Source organism: Heteronotia binoei, chromosome 3 (genome assembly GCF_032191835.1).
Source record: "Heteronotia binoei isolate CCM8104 ecotype False Entrance Well chromosome 3, APGP_CSIRO_Hbin_v1, whole genome shotgun sequence".
Taxonomy (NCBI): domain Eukaryota; kingdom Metazoa; phylum Chordata; class Lepidosauria; order Squamata; family Gekkonidae; genus Heteronotia; species Heteronotia binoei.
In genome coordinates, this window is record NC_083225.1 from 98992108 (window position 1) to 99012202 (window position 20095).

Below are 20095 nucleotides of genomic sequence, written 5' to 3' on the forward strand. Positions count from 1 at the left end.
ATCTCCTTTCTAACCCATTCCTAAGGCCAGGGCTTTTTTGTAGAAAAAGGCCACCAGGAACTCATTTGCATATTAGGCCACACCCTGATGCCAAACCAGCTGGAACTTCATTCAAATGTGTGTTCCTGCTCAAAGCGCTGCCTAAAGGTCAGGCCAATAACTTCTATATCTTCTTGGACACTTATGGAAAATGTATGCTAAAATACATACTCAGAATTTAAGGTTGGCCACCAAAACAGAAAGGTCTTTAAACATTCCTGTGGGATTTATGGCCATGAGCAGTGTTCCCTCTAAGCTGAGTTAGTCTGAATTAGTTCAGTTTTTAGCCTCACACATTTTTGTCTTAGCTCAGGAAAAATGGCCCCAGAGCAAGTTGCTTTATGCAGTAGCTCACAACTTTAATGCCAGTAGCTCATGAAGTAGAATTTTTGCTCACAAGGCTCCACAGCTTAGAGGGAATATTGACTGTGAGTAGAAATACACATCTCTAAATAATTTCACAGTAATTTCAGTGGATTGGTTTTATAAGGAATCAGGTTCAAATCATCAGACCATAGCAGTTTCTGCTTGAGCTGAGCAAAGCAACCTACTGCCTCATTCCCCAATTCAGACCAATGAAGTTTCCTCCTAGGATGGAGGAACGGAACATGGATGGGAACAGAAATAAGAGCACTGCTGGATCAGACCAGTTGTCCATTTAGTCCAGCATCCTTTTTCACATGGTGGCCAAACCAGTTTCCCTGGAGGCCCAATAAGCAGGGCATATAGCCCAAGGTGTTCCTCTGAAGTTACCTCCTGGCACTACTATTCAGCGGTTTACTTATTCTGTGTGGAGGTCACCATGGCCAGTACCAACTAATAGATCTATTCCACATGAATCTGTCCATGCCTGTGACCATCACTTAACCCATGCGCTCATGCCTGTGATTATTCATTCAGATTACTGCTGTGGTTGGGCGGGGTTTGTTTTGTTTTTTGGTCTTTTGTGCGTGCATATTAACATGTTTCCAAAGCACTGGCTTGTTTTTGACAGATCTGCGATCCCTCTGCCAAGTACTGAGATCAATGATTCCTATACAACTGTATTTCTTCACCAGAAAAACTCTTTTCCATTCATTTCATAGGGAAGTTTTACCTTTTTAATAATAATAATAATAATAATAAAATTTTATTTATATCCCGCCCTCCCTTTCCCTCCAGAGCAATATTTTGAAGTGGCTTGGAGTAAAGTTCTGGGGGCAGAATCCTGGCTGTTTTTATGGGAGCTTAAACAGGTCTATTTCCAGTGTCGTCCCACCCCAAGAAAAGACAATTTTTCTTGAATTTGTTGCTCTAAAATGCTCCCCCTAGGGCTCCTAATTCTGATGGAATATTTGGGTGCTGAAATGAGCAAGCGGTGATACATGGCCTGGGTGCAAATACGTAGTTACGTGCACATTGCTGACAAAAATAAAAGTGGAAACAGAAGGGAAGGTTCAGACTTTTCAAATGGCTTGAGATTGTAATGGAGAGTTCAGACATCCAGAAATACTGGGTAAAACCAGCAACATCCATAAAGACAGGACTTTCCCCGGTGTAAAAAACCCCCCAAATCAGAGAGGGGTTAAAACATGACTGCAGGACAGGATAGGGATGATGCTGTCTTATCATGCATTTTAAATCTGGAAAAGAACAGCAATGACATCAGATCAAAGAGCTCGTCTGATAACAACCATTGTGTGAAGCATGTGTGTGTCCATCCTGGGTGTACTACCCATTAACTTGACTGAACACCCTCAAATTCTAATATTTTGAGAGAGGGAGAAAAAGTTCTTTGTCCACTAACACTACCTCATGCATAATGTTATAAACCACTACAATGTTGTCTCTTTCCTAAACAGAAAGGTCCCAGACTCTTCACCTTTTTTCTCATAGGAAAGGTGCTCCAACCCTATTATTTTGGTTGGCTTCTTCTGTACATTTTCCAGCTCTGCAATGTCTTTTTGAGATATTGTCCAGAAATTTCTGGACAATATCTCAAAAGACATTGCAGAGCTGGAAAATGTACAGAAGAAGCCAACCAAAATAATAGGGTTGGAGCACCTTTCCTATGAGGCTTTTCCAAATGAGGCTGCACCATACATAAAAGTTGCACTCTAGATTCCTGGAGGTTTTGGAGGTGGAGCCTGGGGAGGGCAGGGCTTGGGGAGTGCAGAGACCTCAGTGGGGTATAATGCTATAGAGTTCACCTTTCAAAGCAGTCATTTTAACCAGATACATTGATCTTTTACCTGGAGACTGGTTTTAATTCCTGGAGATCCCCTGACATCACCAGAGGGGTATACTTCAAGTGAATTAACGAAATTGACAACTATTGTTTTCATCACTTTCGTTAACTGAAATTGACAGCAGTTGCTGCAATCAACGTGGACTTCTGAGCAGGCTGTGACTAGTGTGATACCATTGTGTAAAAAATATATGGTCTGTGACTTTAAGAATATATGAATTTGCAAGAGACAGACTGTAATCATTTCCGGAAACTTGAATTTATTATAATCACACAAGGTTTCTTTGTTTTGCCAAACCTCCTGAGGGCTGGTAACTAACACAGACCTATACAGAGCTATTATAGTATTGGCTGTTCTATCTTCAGTTCCTTGACTAAAAATTCCAGGCACAGAACAAAAGTTTGAGTTTAATAACACTTAAAACCAGCAAAGTTTTATTCTGGGTATAAGCTTTCATGTGCGCACACGTTTCTTCAGATACAATGAAACTCAAGACTCAAACTTTGTTCTGCTGCTTCAAACCAATGCGGCTATCCACCTGAGTTTAGGCACAAAGTTTGCTTTATCATTGCTGAAGCTCAATCAGTTGACATCTTCATTTATCTGCGACCCCAAGTTAACTGGGTTCAGAAAAATGTGGACTTTGTTAAAGAAAACAAAGAAAATTAAGCAGGTATTTTTTTTATTAAGTTTTGCATTTATCTAGCTATAATTTTTCCTAGTCATCCAAACCAGAATGCATTTTTTTCTCCCATTTAGTACAAAATATACATTTCTCATTTCATGTAAATAAAAAACTTTTTTTTCCATTTATTCACTTTTCTTCAAAGTGTAAACGTACAGTATAAATTTAAGTTATAGTCTCCATACAGCCATGATTTATTTTACCCAGATTTTACAGTACATTCATGTATTGAAGTATAAGGTGAGTAATGAAAAAAAAATTAAAATATAAAATTAGAAAAGTGTGAAAAATAACTCCTTCAAACCATATGAACATATGTTGATATACATTATTAAACATATACCGAAACTATTGTTTTGCAACATTGATCAGCATAACACAATCAGCTACCTAATCTTAAACAATATCAGTGCACCATTTCAGTGGAAAAATAATAGGTATATGACTGCATCTGTGGTCACTTTTGAATTCATTATAAAAACTAAGCATAAAAATTAATGCATCTTTGATATCTTAATTAGTTTAATAAAACATTTTGCAATACTTTTATCAGTATACAATACATAATCAGTATCAAGGATCAGAAATACTTGCAGGCCACTGTAAAAACACTACGTTGGAGAAATATTACTTGCCACTATTGTCAGGGTTCTTTTTAAAAATCAAAACTGAAAAAGGTAAACAACTTTTGAATAGATTATAAAAGTTAAAAGCAACTGTTAAAAATGTTTTAAATTCCAGAGTGGTAACACAATTCTTCTCTGTGGAGACACATGAAACATTCACATTATGCTTTAAATAAAACCAACACTCAATTTTTATACATTGGGAATTTTCTATAATAAAACAGAACACAGAGCAATGTAAGTTATGAATGAAGGATAAATTAAGTACTGCTAATCTCATGCATATGCTCTACAACTTGTCCTAGGATTTCATCAACCACATCAACGTTGTAATTCATTTGTTGCAGATCAAGATCAGGCATTATGGTCGCCAGCAACTGTCCCACATTAACTCGAAGGGATCTCAGTTTCAGGCTACAGGAAGATAATGTTGAATAAATTAGTTAAAAATCTATGTATTGTGCAGATAACTGATTAAGATTTTTTAAAAGTCCAAACTGAAAAATTTACAAATATTAGATATGCGTATTTGTGTTTATTTGAAAATTTCTTGAACTGAAAAGCAGAAGTTTGCTATGATTCAGAACATTAAGTGGTCAGACATTTGTAGAAAGCCCACATGCCTTCCTCACAGTATGTTCTCAAGCAACATGATACCATCAACAATAACTGAAGGTTAAGTTTTAATTTTATCCTTTGCATGATTTTTGCATTCTCTATCTTACATGTCATAAATCAAAAATACAGGCTCAATAAATGGCTTATTCTAAAGTTGCTTTTGAACATTTAATCACATTCTTTATTCATGATTTCATATATTTTTAGTAGGATTTCCAATGTAACAGATGTCTAATTCCTAGAGTTCAAGGGAAATTGCTCTTAAATGCATATTAGGGTAGAGCCTGGTGTTATGCAGCAGCATAAATGGTTTAGCTTAGTCTAGGCTTGTCAGAGCTTGAAAGTTAAACCAGGTTGGCCACAGTTAATACTTGGATAGGAGACCACCAAGGAAGACTATGGTTGCTATGTGGAACAATGGCAAACCACCACTGCTTGTCTCTTGCCTGAACATGTCATGGGATGGGTTGCCATGAGCAGGGATGGGCATGAACTAGGAAAATATAGGTTCATTTTGGTTTGTGCAGCCACACAAACCATGAACTACCATGCACCTTCCTGTTTACCAAACCGATTTGTTTCATGGAGCTTGTGACCTGGCAAACTTGCTGCTTACACTTCATTCACTCACAGAATGCCTTGCAAAAGCCATTTAAAGGGAAGGGAATGTCTCATTAAATGGCTTTTGCAAGGTGCTCCGCTGTAGCCTCAGCTGGGGCTTTGCTGGCAGCTCAACAGAGCCTGCAAGTAATTTCAGCAGTCCCTTGGAAGTGGGGGAGGGGAGCAAAAAGGGATCACTGAAATAGCTTGCATTTATTTCAGCTTAACAGCTGATCAGCACACCAGCCCCACCGTTAGGCAGAAATGGATGCAAGCCATCTCAGCAATCCCTCTTGCTCCCCTCTCCCACTTTCCAACAGGAGCCCCATGAACCTCTGAAAAACCACACCGAGGCTTGTGGGAAGGCTGTGGATAGAGATGGGCATGAACTTCAGTTCCAAAACCACAACCCGGCAATTTTCATGGCAAATTTAGTCAGTTGTGACTTTACAGCATGCTCTTCTGGCCTTATGCATCTTGTTCTGAAGTGAATTTCAACTGGTCTAAAGTCGGTAAGTGCAAGATTACAGCATCTTTTCTTCAGCTTTCAACAAGATCCTCCTAGTTCTGTTAGCTTGGCCTACACAAAGCTAGGAGGATGATTTGGACTTCAAGGCAGACTTGCAAAAGGGAGCAGACAGGTGTTTATATAAAGGGATCAAACTATACGCGCTAGAAGTTCTACGAGGGAAGATTTTGCGCCACTGTCATGACAGCTGACTGGAGGGGTACTTTGGGTTTGTAAAAACACTGCACTTGGCTCAAGAGCAATTCTGGTGGCTGAACATTTGTAGAGAATTGTGGCCCAGTATTTCTGTCCTCATGCCTGGTCTGCATATTGGGAAGAAGCAGAGAGGTAAGCCTCCTGGACTCCTGAAACAGCTAGAGACCCCTTCACGTCCATGGGCAGTAATTTCTATGGACTTTATCACTGACTTGTTCTCTAGCAAGGGGAAAAACATGATATTGGTGATTGTGGACACATTCTCGAAGCAGGTGAATTTTATATCATGCCCTTTCGCCCACCTGGGACCTGGGTGGACAAAAGAGGAAGCAGCCTTGCTCTGAAGCTGCCACCCCTGCCTTGGAGAAGGCCACACTGCCTCTTTCATCTGCCCAGGTACTGGGTGGGTGGAAGGGGCAGTGCGACAACCTTTGCCTACCCCTCATTTAAAAAAAAAAAGACCTCCCCACTGATCTGCTGACCAGTGGGGAGTCTTTAAACAGGAGGGGGAAGCAGATTGGCTGCTTCTGCTGTCTCACTGCCCAGTGGGGAGGCAGCAGAACCAGCCCCAGTCTCCCTTCCATTTAAAGACCCCCATGGGGGGCAGGGAGGGGATTGGCCTGTGGCAAAACCCTCAGTGCCCCCCCGCCAGGTCTGTGGAAAAACTGTCTTTCACAAAACTGGTCCCTGGTGATAAAAAGGCTGGGAACTGCTCTCCATTCACTCTCCATTCACACTGGACAATGGTGCCCTATGTGAACTGAAGGTGTGCCAGAGAACCAATACCCCCAGCTCTTCTGTAATACAGTGTCATACAGTCAATGAGCAAAAAGTTTCCTTAAGGCCAAAAAGCCTTTAAAATGAAAACTGTTGTATAAAACACTATCTGACCGATGTTAATGGTGACAGTCCAACATGCTTTTCCATGCAATTATGTAACAGTAAAAAAGAAGTACCTTTCCCCATCAGAATAACTGACAGAATCTTCAAGATTACTGGCTACGGAATCGTTTGCATGTGGCATTGAAGCTTTTAGTTGTGCAACTTCTGCTTTAAGCTCTTCACACTGAAAACCCAGCTGAGTTTTTTCCATTTCTAGTAATTCAATCTGAAAGAGGTAAATCAAACTTTTATATTTTTGAAACCACACAACAAAACTGGATACTCATTATAACAAACCAATAGCTTCATTAATGCTGCACAAATGAAGTACATACAAAACTTTTGACCAAGCCATTTTATATTATATCTCTTGTATGCAGAGTGTGGATTCTACAGACCTCCCTCTGCTTTAATTAATCTTAGCTATACTTATCAGTTACTTATGCATCTTGACCCCAATTACCCCTCTGGGCAACTAACCCCAACCCACCTATATGTAAGATTGGTGAAGTCTGTTTCAGTGTATCTGATTAAGAGTGCATGTACACAAAAGCTTATACTGTTGGTCCCCTTCCTGGAGCACAGCGACCTGGCAACAGCGATCCATGCAATGGTCACCTCGAGGGTGGACTACTGTAATGCCCTCTACATGGGGCTGCCCTCATGCCAAACCCGGAAGCTGCAGCTAGTGCAGAACACAGCCGCCCGGCTATTATTGGGGCTTCCCAAGTGGGAGCACATTCAGCCAGGACTACGGGAACTGCACTGGCTGCCAATAGTATACCAGATTCGTACAAGGTGCTGGTTATTACCTTTAAAGCCCTATATGGCCTAGGACCTGCCTACCTTAGGGATCGTCTCTCCCCACATGTTCCCTAGAGAGTACTCAGATCGGGAACACAAAATCTATTAGTAATCCCCGGGCTGAAGGAGGCCCGATTGAAATCAACTAGAGACAGGGCCTTCTCAATTGTAGCCCCCTGCTGGTGGAACCAACTGCCAGATGAAGTGAGGGCCTTGCACAACCTTGTGCAGTTCCGCAATGCCTGCAAGACTGTCCTCTTCTGGCTGGCATTCAATTGACTCGACACCAGTACTTAAGTGAAGTGGAAGAAGGCCGTTGCCACCAGAATAGCACCAACCCAATATTCTTACTGTTTTAACCATTATATATCTATTTTATTACTGAATGTGTAATTTCAATACTTACTAATTTAATTGTTTGTGGGGTTTTGTGGGCGGGATATAAATAAAATAAAATAAAATAAATACTCAGAAATAAACTTTTTTGGTGTGACAGACTGAGGTTTTAAAACGCTTACAAATGCTGTGTAAACAATTAAAGGAGTGTGAAGGGTTAATTCTTCACAAAGCCAGAAAGCCATAAGTGACAGGTTGTTCAAAGAGATCTAATTGGTTAACATCAGCTGAGCAGAGAAAGACTTCTAAACTGGATGTTGAGGAAAGATGCAGTCTGATTTCAGCCCTTACTGAGAAGAATTGAGTACTGGCAATTTTGGAATTCAGCCCTGACTGAGAGTTTAACACAGACAGGACAACTGAGGGAAAGCTGGGAAGGAAGTTTGAAAAGTAGGCAAAGACTCCCATTCAGGCCAAGGAAAGGGAATAGATTTTCTACAGAGAGAAGAAAATATCCTACCGAATCAAACAGGGAGTTAGGTCTGAAGCGTGCAGAGATCCCTGGTCTGGTGTGGTTTGAAACTGCCTGTAGAAACCTTAAGAATTAGTTAAAAACTCAAGACAAGTGTTTCAAGAGAAGCGGTTTGGCTACTGGAAAGAGTGCACAAGCCTTCTGGAAAGCAAAAGGGTTAAGAGGATACTCAAAGAAAGGGTACTGGAGTGTTTGGGGAAAACAATGGAACAAAAGCTTCTCAACACAAAGATTTTAAGTAACTCTGAATAGCTTAAGAAACTCTCATTAGCCTGAAACATAAGAACTACAATATATGCGTATACTGGTTTTATGTCAAAAATTTCAATTCCTGATTTCACCTGGCCTTTTTCCTCTATATTAAAATATTTTGTTTAAATTTTAAAACATCTCGAGTACCATTTGAGTTAAAGTGGGCTCCCAATCCTTCTCTCAGGTTCTTAGGCTGAGCAAACAGGGTTGGACAGCCAGAGTTCTTCAGCAAAGAAGAAAACATATTAGTAGGGCAGCTCAGTGACTCAGTGAGTAAAGGGAAAGAAAAATGAAGGGAAATCTTGCCTCTGAGGGAGGGAAGTGGACGGGGCCATCATAGTTGATCTTGGAGTTGTCACTGAACTGAGGAATTTGTACCTTATTTATTGGTCAGTTGCAATTATGTTAACTGATGTACCTTTGATTGGTTTAAGAAATCAAATATAGACACAAACATAATGGGGACTACACTTCTGCACCACTGACAGCACAATCCCTTGCAGAAATCAGTGAGCTTAGATTGAAGTAGTTTTGTACAGATTGCACTTAGAAACCTAAAAATTAAGGCATTACAGAATTGCTTGAGCTCTGGCTTCAGATTCTTGGTAAGAATCTTTCCCAGCCATCACCTACAAATACATGATGTAGTTTGCTGTTGGTATGAAGTGGTGCAGAATGTCTAGGAAAGGGAAACTTTTAATATGCTCCTCTGTCACCTCATGGTTGTCTGAATTACCTTCTGGTGGCTGACATCCAAAGACATAATGAACCAATGACATCTGTGTATGCACTGTTGGTAGGAATGTGCAAATGAACTTAGAATAAAACAATCAGAATAAAGCTTTTGCAAATTTTAAACAGGCACTCATCAGTACTGATCAAAGTTAACTTATTACATAATAAAACTTTCCTTTAAGAAAGCGTTGTGTACTGCACATCTGATAGTGAAGGAAAGTGAGATCTGAATATAACATTCTTCTGTTAAGCTGCCTCAAGAGCAGGTTGGGTGGATTACTAAACAGCCACAGTTATTTATATTCTCACTGTTGCAGTGATACAGTGGCATGTATTATTCATTGCACTTTGGCAATGGTACAGCAATTCTTATTGCTGGAATGTGCAAACAGGAAGATGAAATCATTACCATGATACTAAAGCTGAACTCTTTGAGGTCTTTCCTAGTGCTTAATCACCACTTGGTATCATAAATTTCTACATAAAATCTAGGATGAATACACATGGCTATCTTGGTTTTAAAAACGAACAGGTTACACTCCACCACTTTGTTCAATTAAGTGGCACAAGGATTCTTCTGCTGGAGGAAAAGGCCATGCTTCTTAGTGAGGGAGGGAGGATACAACTCAAGAAATGCAACTGTATGTCTCAATTCCCTAAATCATTCTGCTTAAGCACTAATCTTGGTGTGTTATGACATATGCATATAATCTTGTACACAGGCTGTTGTGGGCATTCTCTTACTCCCACTTTAACCAAATATAGCAATTTACATAGAAGTCTGCAGAAGGTAAGATGCAAAAATTCCAATGCACTCATATTAGGCTCTGGCTTGTAACTGAAATTTTAAGGAAGGGTAACATGCATTGATATATCAATTCCAATGCACATGTATTAGGTTTTAATTTTCAATTGAAATTCCAAGGAAGTGTTTTTATTGCCAAGATCCTGAACACAGGTAAATATATCTTGAACACATCACAAGTAAATACATTCTTAATAATGGAATTTGCTTACAAATGAGTGTGTTTAGGATGAGCTGCCAGACTAAAATTCTAAGCAATAAAAACAGCTCATACATACTCCCTAAGTCCAACTGCGATTCATGGAACTTACTTGTGTATAAAAGTTTGCTGTCATAGCTTAAAACTTATTAGGCAAAAAAAGATTCTTTCCTTAAATACTGCATCCTTTTCTATGTACTATTTATCAAACTTACCTCACTTTTATATTGGTCTCTTTCAATACTGCATTTATCCAGTTGTCTGAAAACATCATCAAGTTGCACAGCCATATCATCCACTTCACTTTTATTCTCATTGTTACTACATTTACAGCACTCAGATTTTAAACTCTGGAGAGTATTGCATTGTTCTTTCAGTCTCCTCATCTCCTGTAATGTCTGTTCGTAGAGAATCAGTATCTCTTCTGAACTTTTTCCTTTAATTTTTACTAGTTCATCTGGTACCACAATATCTGTTTCTGTTGTTTGATTGCACATTTCCTTTTTCACACTTTTATCATTCATTTCAGTTATTTTCTGTTCTACTATCTTTAACTGCTTGAACAGTATATCACACTGCTGCTGGTATTTTTCTTTTTCTTCATTTGCCAACTGCAGCTGAATTCTTAGTTCATTTATCCTGAAGTCAACATCCATAGGAGCAGTATCTAAGACATTAGCAGGTTCTAATAGAGTAAGTTCAGGTTCTAATCTAGACAGCTGATCATTTGTATTGTCCATTTCTTCCTTCTTAACCACAAGTTGCTCCTTTTCAGTTTGTGTTGCTGCATTTCCTTTAGAACATTTAGCTTCTGAACTAGCATCTTTGTTCTTGGAGCTTTCTTCCTGAAGATCAATATGATCCATAATATCCACAACACCACCCTCAACTTTTACTATTGTGATATCACAATCTGTTCCTGAAGGCTTTGGAGTACACTTCTCTTCCAAGATGATGACATCATCATCAGGATCATCCTTGTTATTATGCTGAAATGTGTGGCTATTCATCCGAGTGATCTTATAAGGCAGCTGTGCCATAGGCTCTGAACGCTTTCGTTTAAAACTACATAAACAAAATAGGACAGAAATAACATTTAAGAATTTCCCTCAAAAAGTTAAACTCCAAAAATTTAATATTAGTAGAAAAAGATATGAAGAGAGTTTAAATGTGATATACTTAAAGAATATTTAAGGAGGAAGTGTAAACTGAAATTGTGCGATTGAACAACTAACCTGTTTTCAGCATCAGAATGAGGTGAAGATACTGACATATTATTTGATGTGCTACATGATCTTGTAAGAGAAGTATTTGAAGTCTCTACATGCAATCTTGAAACACTTTCGCTTGTTGCTGGTGACATACTGGACAAAGCAGAAGACGTTTGTATAAACATTTCATTATACATCTGTAGAAAAAAAAACAGAATTACCTTATAATGAAAGAAGAAACCAACCATGCATTTTCATATTTTTTTCTTTTCAAAGTTTTATTAGGTTTCATAAAAGGAAAAATTCGGGCATTTTCATTATTGACCTACCTTCTGGAAAAAGATATTTCAGAACCTTTTTCTGAGGATCCATGCACAATGGGAACAGAAGCAGCAAGAAGATAAGCTTCAACAGGTTGCTGTGGCCTTAACTTTGTAACTTAACTCAAACATCAAATTAGACCATGTGTATTTAGATTAGCTATTTAAATACTTCATTATGTTGAGGCACCACAATGATATTCCAAACTATTACTACACACAGATTGCTAAACTCTAGAAGATGGGATTTCTTAGGATTCCTCCTCTAATGCCAAGGTCAACTTTTGTATATTTCTTGGAGACCCTTCTTGTTCTCTGGGTTTTTATTCTATCTTTTTGCTGTTTTCATACAATTGTGGGTTGTCTCTAATCAAGACACCCACACATTTTCCGTTACTAATCTCATCCTCATTTACTGCCTTCCTCCTGCTCTCTTGTAGAATTGCTATTCCCTGATCCAGTTCAATTTGTTCTCTCAAATTCTCCAGCTTTCTGAAACTTGTATTGTCCTCCTCATACTTGCAACATTTTTTACTTCACCTGTGTCAAGTCCCTGACAGTTCAGTGATCAACACCAGGCCATTCAGAGAATAGACTTTTATTGAGTTACTGACAGATCTGGAGCAAGAAGGTTCTTGGCGGGCAAATGACCCCTACTTATACACAGTGCTTATACTGTTATACATTCAAACCCAAAGGTGCGAAGCAAGCCGTTCCTCCCCGCAGTAGTCCTTTCTCAGGCCCCTTGCAGGTGCAAACATCAGGCAGAGACGACCTTGGCCGCCTCTGAGATCAGGCAGAAGAAATGCTTCGTTTGTTACAAAGAGACAGAAGCTAGCTGAGTGAGAAGCAAAGAAGCAGCCTAGGAGACAATTAACCATGGCAAGAGGCACTCCTGACAACTATTAATGCCAGTTTTTGGAGTGTTGTCTTCTCTTATCTCTTTTGCTGCTTGTGCACATTTAAGTTATGTAAAGGTTCAGAAAACAAAAAGTTAAAATTCCACACCCCTGCCCCCCTCATATGAGGACCTTTAAAAAACAGATAAACTAGAAATTTTGGGAAACAATAAAAAAACTGCTACAAAAGTATTTTCTTTTGGAATGAGTGAAATAATTTTTAAGACAGTGTTTTACTCATTCAGAGCATGTGATATGATGATGCCGATGATATTGTTTTTTTATATAGTCTTTATTTGTTATTCTATTTAGTCCATTACAACAAATATTTGTATTTCCAACACACCCTTCCTCCCTCCCCTTCCCTTTACTCCTAGTCTCTTCCCCCCAGCCATGGGCACAAAGTCTTAGTCTTCCACTGAATGTCCGTCCTTCCTTCTATCGCTGTCCATTCTAGGTAGGTCTTCCATCTTGTCGTAATTTCCTTGGTTTTCACATCCCATGTTGTCTTTTTGTTAAGTACCGCCACGATGTCTGACTGTATAAATTCAAACAAATAATTGTGCCAGATTTCGACTGTCCATTTACTTTTGTCCTTCCAACCCAAAGCGATGACCGCCTTACCCACCAATATCATAGCCTTGACTAAATTTTGCATACTCCTGTCTATTATCGGGCCACCTATTGTGCTTACCAACATAAGATTAAATTCTATGGTTAATGTTATATTGCATCCTTACCATCGTTTCCTTTTTCCATATTGTAGCTATGTCTAGTGCCTCCAGCTGTTTTTGGATCTCTTTTATTTTGTTCTGTATTGCAGGGCAATATTTTATTGTTTGTTCCTTTTGTAACTTCTCCAATTCCTGAAATTTGGCTTGTCTTTTTTCGTACCATTCTTTTTTCATCCTCTTTTCGCTCTTTATACAATGCCCTTATTACTGCTTTGGCAGCATCCCATAATATATTAGTGGGAACCGTTCCTCTATTTTCCTTAAAATATAGATTTATCTGTGTTTTCATAAAGTTTCTATCCTCTTCTTTTGCTATTATTAAATTATTATATCTCCAGGGTCTATTTGTTATTGGTAAATTTAACTCCAACTAATTACTTAAAGGAGCATGGTCAGATATCCAAATTGGGAAGGTTATAATTTCTTTTATAGACGTATTATTATTCTTTTCCAGGATTATATAATCTATGCATGATGCCGTTTTATGCCTACTAGATATGTGTGTGGGTCTAGGTCTAGAACTTGTAAACTCATGTGCTTCTTTCAATCCCCATTCTCCCAACTTAATATTTTTATTCTTTGTTATGTCCATGTTAAAGTCCCCTGCAACTATTAATTCACCCTCTGAGAATTGTTGAATCTTCTTGAAGACCTTAATTAGAAAATTCTTTTGTTTTTTGTTTGGTGCATAAATATTCACTAGGGTAACCCGTTTACCTTCCATTTTAAACTTGACTAACAGGTATCTACCTTCCTTATCCGTTAATGTTTCAGAATTCTGTTCTGTTAATTTCTTATGGATCAAGGTTGCCACCCCCCTGGCCTTGGAAGTCCCTCTAGCTTCTGCTAAGACCTGCCAATATGGATCTTTTATTAACGGTGTTCTATCTTTTTTTTATGTGTCTCTTGCAGACACATCAAATCTATCTTTTGTTCTCTAGCTAATTTAGTTAACCTATATCTCTTAAGATTTGATGTTAACCCATTTACATTCAGTGAAAGTATTCTTAATGACCTATCCATTTTCTTTATTTTTTTTACTCATTGGCCTCCATGGCTGTGGGTGTTTATATATATATTAGGAAATGCCTTTCTTCCCCCCGCCACCCTGTGGTTGAGACAGAAATGTGGACGAAAACATCATCCCGTCTCCCACCTTCCAGAGTGTATGCATCCCTAATTCTCCCCCTACATATCATTCCAGATAGTTAGCTCATTAAACTCTTGTATACTTCCCTTTATCAGATATCTTCAAGAGAAGCTGTCCTTCGCCTTTTATCGAGCCTGCTTGATGCTCCTTCTCCTGGATCGTCAGGTGTCTCCATGGTTTTCTCTTCTCTGTGTACAACCAAGTCGTCCGTGGCAAGTCCCAATCTTCTCAAAAGTTCTTCTGCCTCCTTGGGGTTTCTAGCTATCATCCTCTTTCCATCTTTAAATATTATTATTGTAGATGGGTACCCCCATGAAAATTTTACTTTGTTGTCATATAGCTTTTTCCCATAAGGTCTCATTAGGTTTTTCTGCTTAACAGTCTCTTGGCAGAAGTCTTCTCTCACCCAGACCTTGTTGCCTCTGAAGGACAAATCCTTCTTTTTCAAAGTTTTATAAACTTCTTGCTGTAGCTTCTCTCTTGTAAATTTAATAATAACATCCCTTGGAGCCCCTCCCTCTCTTCTCCTCTGTAGTCTATGGGCTCTTTCTATTTCTTGAGGCTGAATCTTAACTTCTTTTTCTTCAATCCATTCTCTCAGCGTTCCCTCTAGAAGTGTATTATTTATCTCTTCAGTAATTCCTGAAAATATGAGGTTGGCTCTCCTGTTCCTGTCTGAAATCATTGCCAGCTGGCTAGATAACTGATCTATTTTTGTTTATTTTTGCTTGCAAGTTTCTTGGCTAAACTGGACATCTGAGTTGTATCTCTGAGTTCTTCAGCAATACTTGAAACAGCTTCGATAACTGTTTTGATTTCTTCCGATAGCTGCCGCAGTGAGGCTGTTACTATATTTTGAAAAGCTGACAGTTGCTCAGATAACTCCATAATTGTCTTCGCCATTCCTCACACTTTATTTGGCCTAATGAGAGCTTGTATTCGCTCATGGCGTTGCCTCCTTAGAAGAGTAAAAAATAGTTGTTTTCTTACCCTTGGAACGTTCAGATAAGACTTCTTTCAGTCACCAAAAACTCCTACAGCAATTTCCTCCTACTATTAGCCTTGAGGACGGACTTATCCCAATTTAGTTGAGCTTTTAGCAAATTACGCTGAGGAGAGAATGGGCCAGCTGTCGGCTTTCCTCAGCGCATGCGTACAACTCCTGCCGATGATATTGGATTTATATCATATCCTTCACTTCGAATCTCAAAGAGGCTTACAATATCCTTTATCTTCTTCTCCCCCCAACAGACACCCTGTGAGGTAGATGCGGTGGAGAGAGCTCTCCCAGAAGCTGCCCTTTCAAGGACAAGAGCTATGGCTGACCCAAGGTCATTCCAGCAGCTGCAAATGCAGGAGTGGAGAATCAAATCTGGTTCACCCAGATAAGAGCCTGCATACTTAACCACTACACCAAACTATGGCATTTAAGATGTACAGTCAATGTTAGCGAGCAAGAATTCTTGAGCATAAGACAAACTTATACAACATTTTCAAGGTATTTAGTGCTTGAATATAATTAATTTTGTACACAATACGTTATGTATCAACTATACTATGAAAAGTCAAATGCCAAAGTTTATTGATATCCAAATATGTTGTTTAGTCCTACTGTGTCTGTATAAGCGCTTCTGCTCAAATGCTACTTTTCTGGTTTACTGAAAAAACTGCTATTTTTAACTGTGTTTTTTAAAATATCTCTCACATGGCAAAATACGTGTGTTTTAAGAGTGCAGCAATTTGCATCTCTCGAATGTTGGGCATATTCAGGTTTTTGCTTGTAGAAAAAGAAAACTAAGAAAGTTAACATTTAAATTGAATAAATATGAAAAGTACAGTTTTATGTGCATGCTTACTAATACATATATTTATGGAAATGTTTATATGCTACCTTTTCTTGTGGTACAAGGCAGCTCACATTAATAGTTAAAAAAATTTCAATTGAGATAAAAAATAAAAAGAGCAAACTTCAAATTGTTATGTCACTGGAATAATAAAATGAGTTTAGGGTGAATAAGTATTGCATATATTTCAATTTTCATAAAACCCCCCAAAAACCTGCTATTGCCACCCACTGCTTCAAAAACTCCTGAACTTTTACATCTGTGTACACATTCTCACCCATCATCAACTTGTTTACACTACTTTCCCAACATAGCATTTGCCTCTCTAAAACTTCAGACTTGGTCCAATTTCTCCATTAGATATCTGTTCCTGCTTTTGTGCAGATTAATTATTCTGGAGAATAAAATCTGTTGATGAAGTCTCTTATAAAGCAATCTTCTCTACTTTGCTGCACCAAATTAATCCACACAATCCTCAGATCTTCTTCCTTTCATTTTATATCACAAAAAGGCCTACTTTTACTGCCACGCCCTCCTCACTTGATTTTGGCCTTTGGTCATAAAACTAAAGCTATTCACCCTGCTTTAAGTAACTATCTCCTAATTTCTCTTCTACCATTTGCCTTAATACATTTGCAGTGTGCTGAATCTTTCCTCTAAGTCCTCTTTTATCCCCCAACAATCTGGTTTCCACCCTCTGTACTCCACTGAAAATCAGATACTCTTTCTTGCTGCTAGATCAAAGGCTTCTATCCTCAACTACTCTTGTGTGCTTTGAGACAGATAATCACTCTCCAGCTAGACTGCCTTCATATACACTGTGATTGTCTTCAAGTCAATTCTCTAATTAATCAGTCTTACACTCTCTTTTAACACTTTCCCCCCTTTTTTCTTAGATCTGTGAACGAACTGTTTTTGGCCCTCTGCTATTCTTTGATCCTAGGAGACCTCTTAAAATAGTTTAAATCCTAGCCCAGAATTCCCTTTCACCATCCAACTACCTGTCCAGATTCTTCATCACTGGATTCATCATCCCATACATGCAAGCAGAATTTCTCATCTTTTCTCCCAAGCTTCTTCTTGTATACTCCCATATATTCATGAACAGAGTCACCATCTCAGCTACTGATAGGGACAAATCCATGGCTTCATACTTGGATCTCTTCCTCTCCATAACCAGTCTCTCACCAAATTATATTGCTTCTCTCTGGGTAACCTTGTGAAACTTTCCTTGCTGTGACAATCTTATGAAACTCAACCTTATGAAACTCCCCTTTATGGCTGGAACTTTCTTCCAGAATTCCCATGAAGAGTCACAATCTCATTCTTTGTTTAAATCCTTCATCAAACCCATGTTTCTTGGGAAGTATTTTGCATAACACCTTAATCATCTTTTATTCAGGGGGATGTGCACATAATAAACTGTGTGCACCCCCCGCCCCATTATTCTTGCCTTCAGTATGTTAAATATTAGAGTGAAAACCAGCAAGGGCTGGTTATTTTAATGCTGTAGTGCACCATACATGTTGAAGGTACTTTGCAATAAAAGTTGTTTTCTCATTTATTAAAAACAAAATTTATGGTAGAAGAAAAGACAGTACTATTTTTAACAGATCAGTAGGTACAAATATCCATAGCCTGCTAAGCTTCTGATTGGGCTATCCATAAGGTAAACAATATTCAGAGATCATTAATTGTATTTCCAGAAATTAAATGTCAAAATATGTTAAGTCTGTTTTCGTCTTCTGGCAATGTCAACATATCTTAGACTATACATACACATTAAATACTGAAGAAACTGCATTTCATAAAAATTTTTCTCAGATCCAGGGCTTCTTTTGTAGAAACACCCCAGCAGGAACTCATTTCCATAATAGTCCCCCCCCCCCACTGACATTACCATTGTTTCACAAAGGACTTTTTAAAGAAAAGGTCCAGCAGGAACTCATTTGCATATTAGACCATAGCCCCTGATGCCAAGCCAGCCAGAACTGTGTTCCTGTGCATTCCTGCTCAAAAAAAGCCCTGCTCAGATCTATTATATTTAGAAAAATAATCTTTAGCCAAATCATTTCCCTTCTAACTCTAGGTGAAAATCACACATTTTGTCTTTCAAATTTAAACTCATACAAGCTACCTATCAAACCTTTCACCTTTTATATTTCTTTAATGTCATTATAATACATATGATTTGAAAATACTGAAACAACAATTTTGTTGGGATTCCTATAGATCACTGTACAAGTTTCCTAAAACATCATAAATCATATTTTCTCCAGTGAGCAATATCAGCCATAATACCAGTTTCTGAAACTGTTTTCAAGATTGAAAACAGCTTGAACTCATACCAAACCATTAAATAAGACAGTAGTGACAATGGAATAGTATGGTCAGTCACTTACCTGTTGGCTCATCTCCAGTCTTTTCTTTAATTTCTCCCTGTCTCTGTATTGAGAGGAGAAAGGAGTAAAGTAGATATTAAATACTTACTTGCCAACACCAATTTGATACTTTATGCATTTTCAATTAATTTCATTAGCTCTGTTTTTGATACACAACTACTTTGCCCACATGTGCTGTAATAATAAAATATGCAGTTTGGTTTATAATTTATCCTATGTCTTACTCAAAAAAATCTGAATATAACTCAGAAATATTTCCCAGAAAAATGTATCTGTTTCTACAGAATTGAAAGCTTTCCATCCAGAAAATTCAGAGTTAGAATTCACCAAAGGCACTGTCCCAATTTGCTGTTTTATTTGTCCCACTGGAATAAACTACAGTATAAATCTGCAGTGGGGGGAAAAACCTACCCCTCTTAAAGCAGTTGTTAAGACCTGTGAATAGCAGCATATTAGCATACAAATATAAGAAGGCAGATCCAGGTAGGCAGCCATGTTGGTCTGAATCAATAGAGCAAATCTGGAGTCCAGTAGTACTCTGAATACAACTTGGTGGGTCTTAAAGGTAATACTGGACTCCCAACTTCATACAAATACAAGAATTAGCAAACAGATGTGAAAACTAAATTTGGGTACAGTTGCAGTACTAAGGTGATGAAATTGTTTACGAAATGTCAATCAAATTAATGAACATATACTTCATTCTTGGAAGGACAACAACAATATTTGCAATAATCTTCCATTTTATACACAGACTAAACCAGGAGTTCTCTACATGTTTAAAATACACTCTACAGACATGACTTTTTTTGTATGTCTTATGCTGACCATATTATTTCAAAACCAAATTATCTTCAGGGCAGTGCAAATAACAGCTGACTCAGAATGAGATATTATGAAATATTTAAGTTCTTGATATATTTAAAGCAACTGCTAGTAAAAGTAACTTAATTCAGTTTTCTCTTATTAAATTAAGACATGCTTTAATCCACTGAATTTAACACAGAACATGTTGAACACTACTAGTCTGAAACTTTACAAATTTAACATACTTTGTATGATGTTGTCTCCTACTGACTATCAGAACTATTTTCACGAAGAGTACATGATGGCACCTAGCATTTGAAATTCTTGTTTATATACTCACTTTTTCTTAAATGTTTTTTCATATGGTATTAAATCATCATCTTCAGGTTCTTCAGGCACATTACAATTTCTGATTAGCAAGGAGAGAGATAAGAAAGCCTTGATTTTAATCCAGCACACAGAAGTAAAAGAAATAAACCGTTTGATTTCCATTTCTTTTCTTACCTGAACTGAGGATCAGGGTTATATGAACAATGCCACTTCTCTGGCAAGTGATCTATTCCATCTGGAAGCTTCCTCCATTTTAGACATGTATCACACTGAACCCAGGTCTGATCAGGCCGTTTCCTATAATAAGAACCATGATATCAGAGCAAGTCAAGT

General features: G+C 38.2%; 1 protein-coding gene across 1 annotated transcript in view; it reads right to left on the minus strand.

Moving 5' to 3' along the window:
* Positions 1-2932: 2932 nt before the first annotated feature.
* Positions 2933-20095, minus strand: part of MORC3 (MORC family CW-type zinc finger 3) — a 58759-nt gene continuing 41596 nt past the window's right edge. The window contains exons 11-17 of the mRNA XM_060234274.1: positions 19937-20059; positions 19773-19841; positions 18626-18668; positions 11301-11473; positions 10281-11130; positions 6477-6628; positions 2933-3992 (exon numbers count right to left, since the gene is read on the minus strand). Coding sequence (XP_060090257.1) covers positions 3839-3992; positions 6477-6628; positions 10281-11130; positions 11301-11473; positions 18626-18668; positions 19773-19841; positions 19937-20059 — 1564 coding nt within the window. The 3' untranslated portion in view covers positions 2933-3838. The remainder of the gene's footprint in view (positions 3993-6476; positions 6629-10280; positions 11131-11300; positions 11474-18625; positions 18669-19772; positions 19842-19936; positions 20060-20095) is intronic.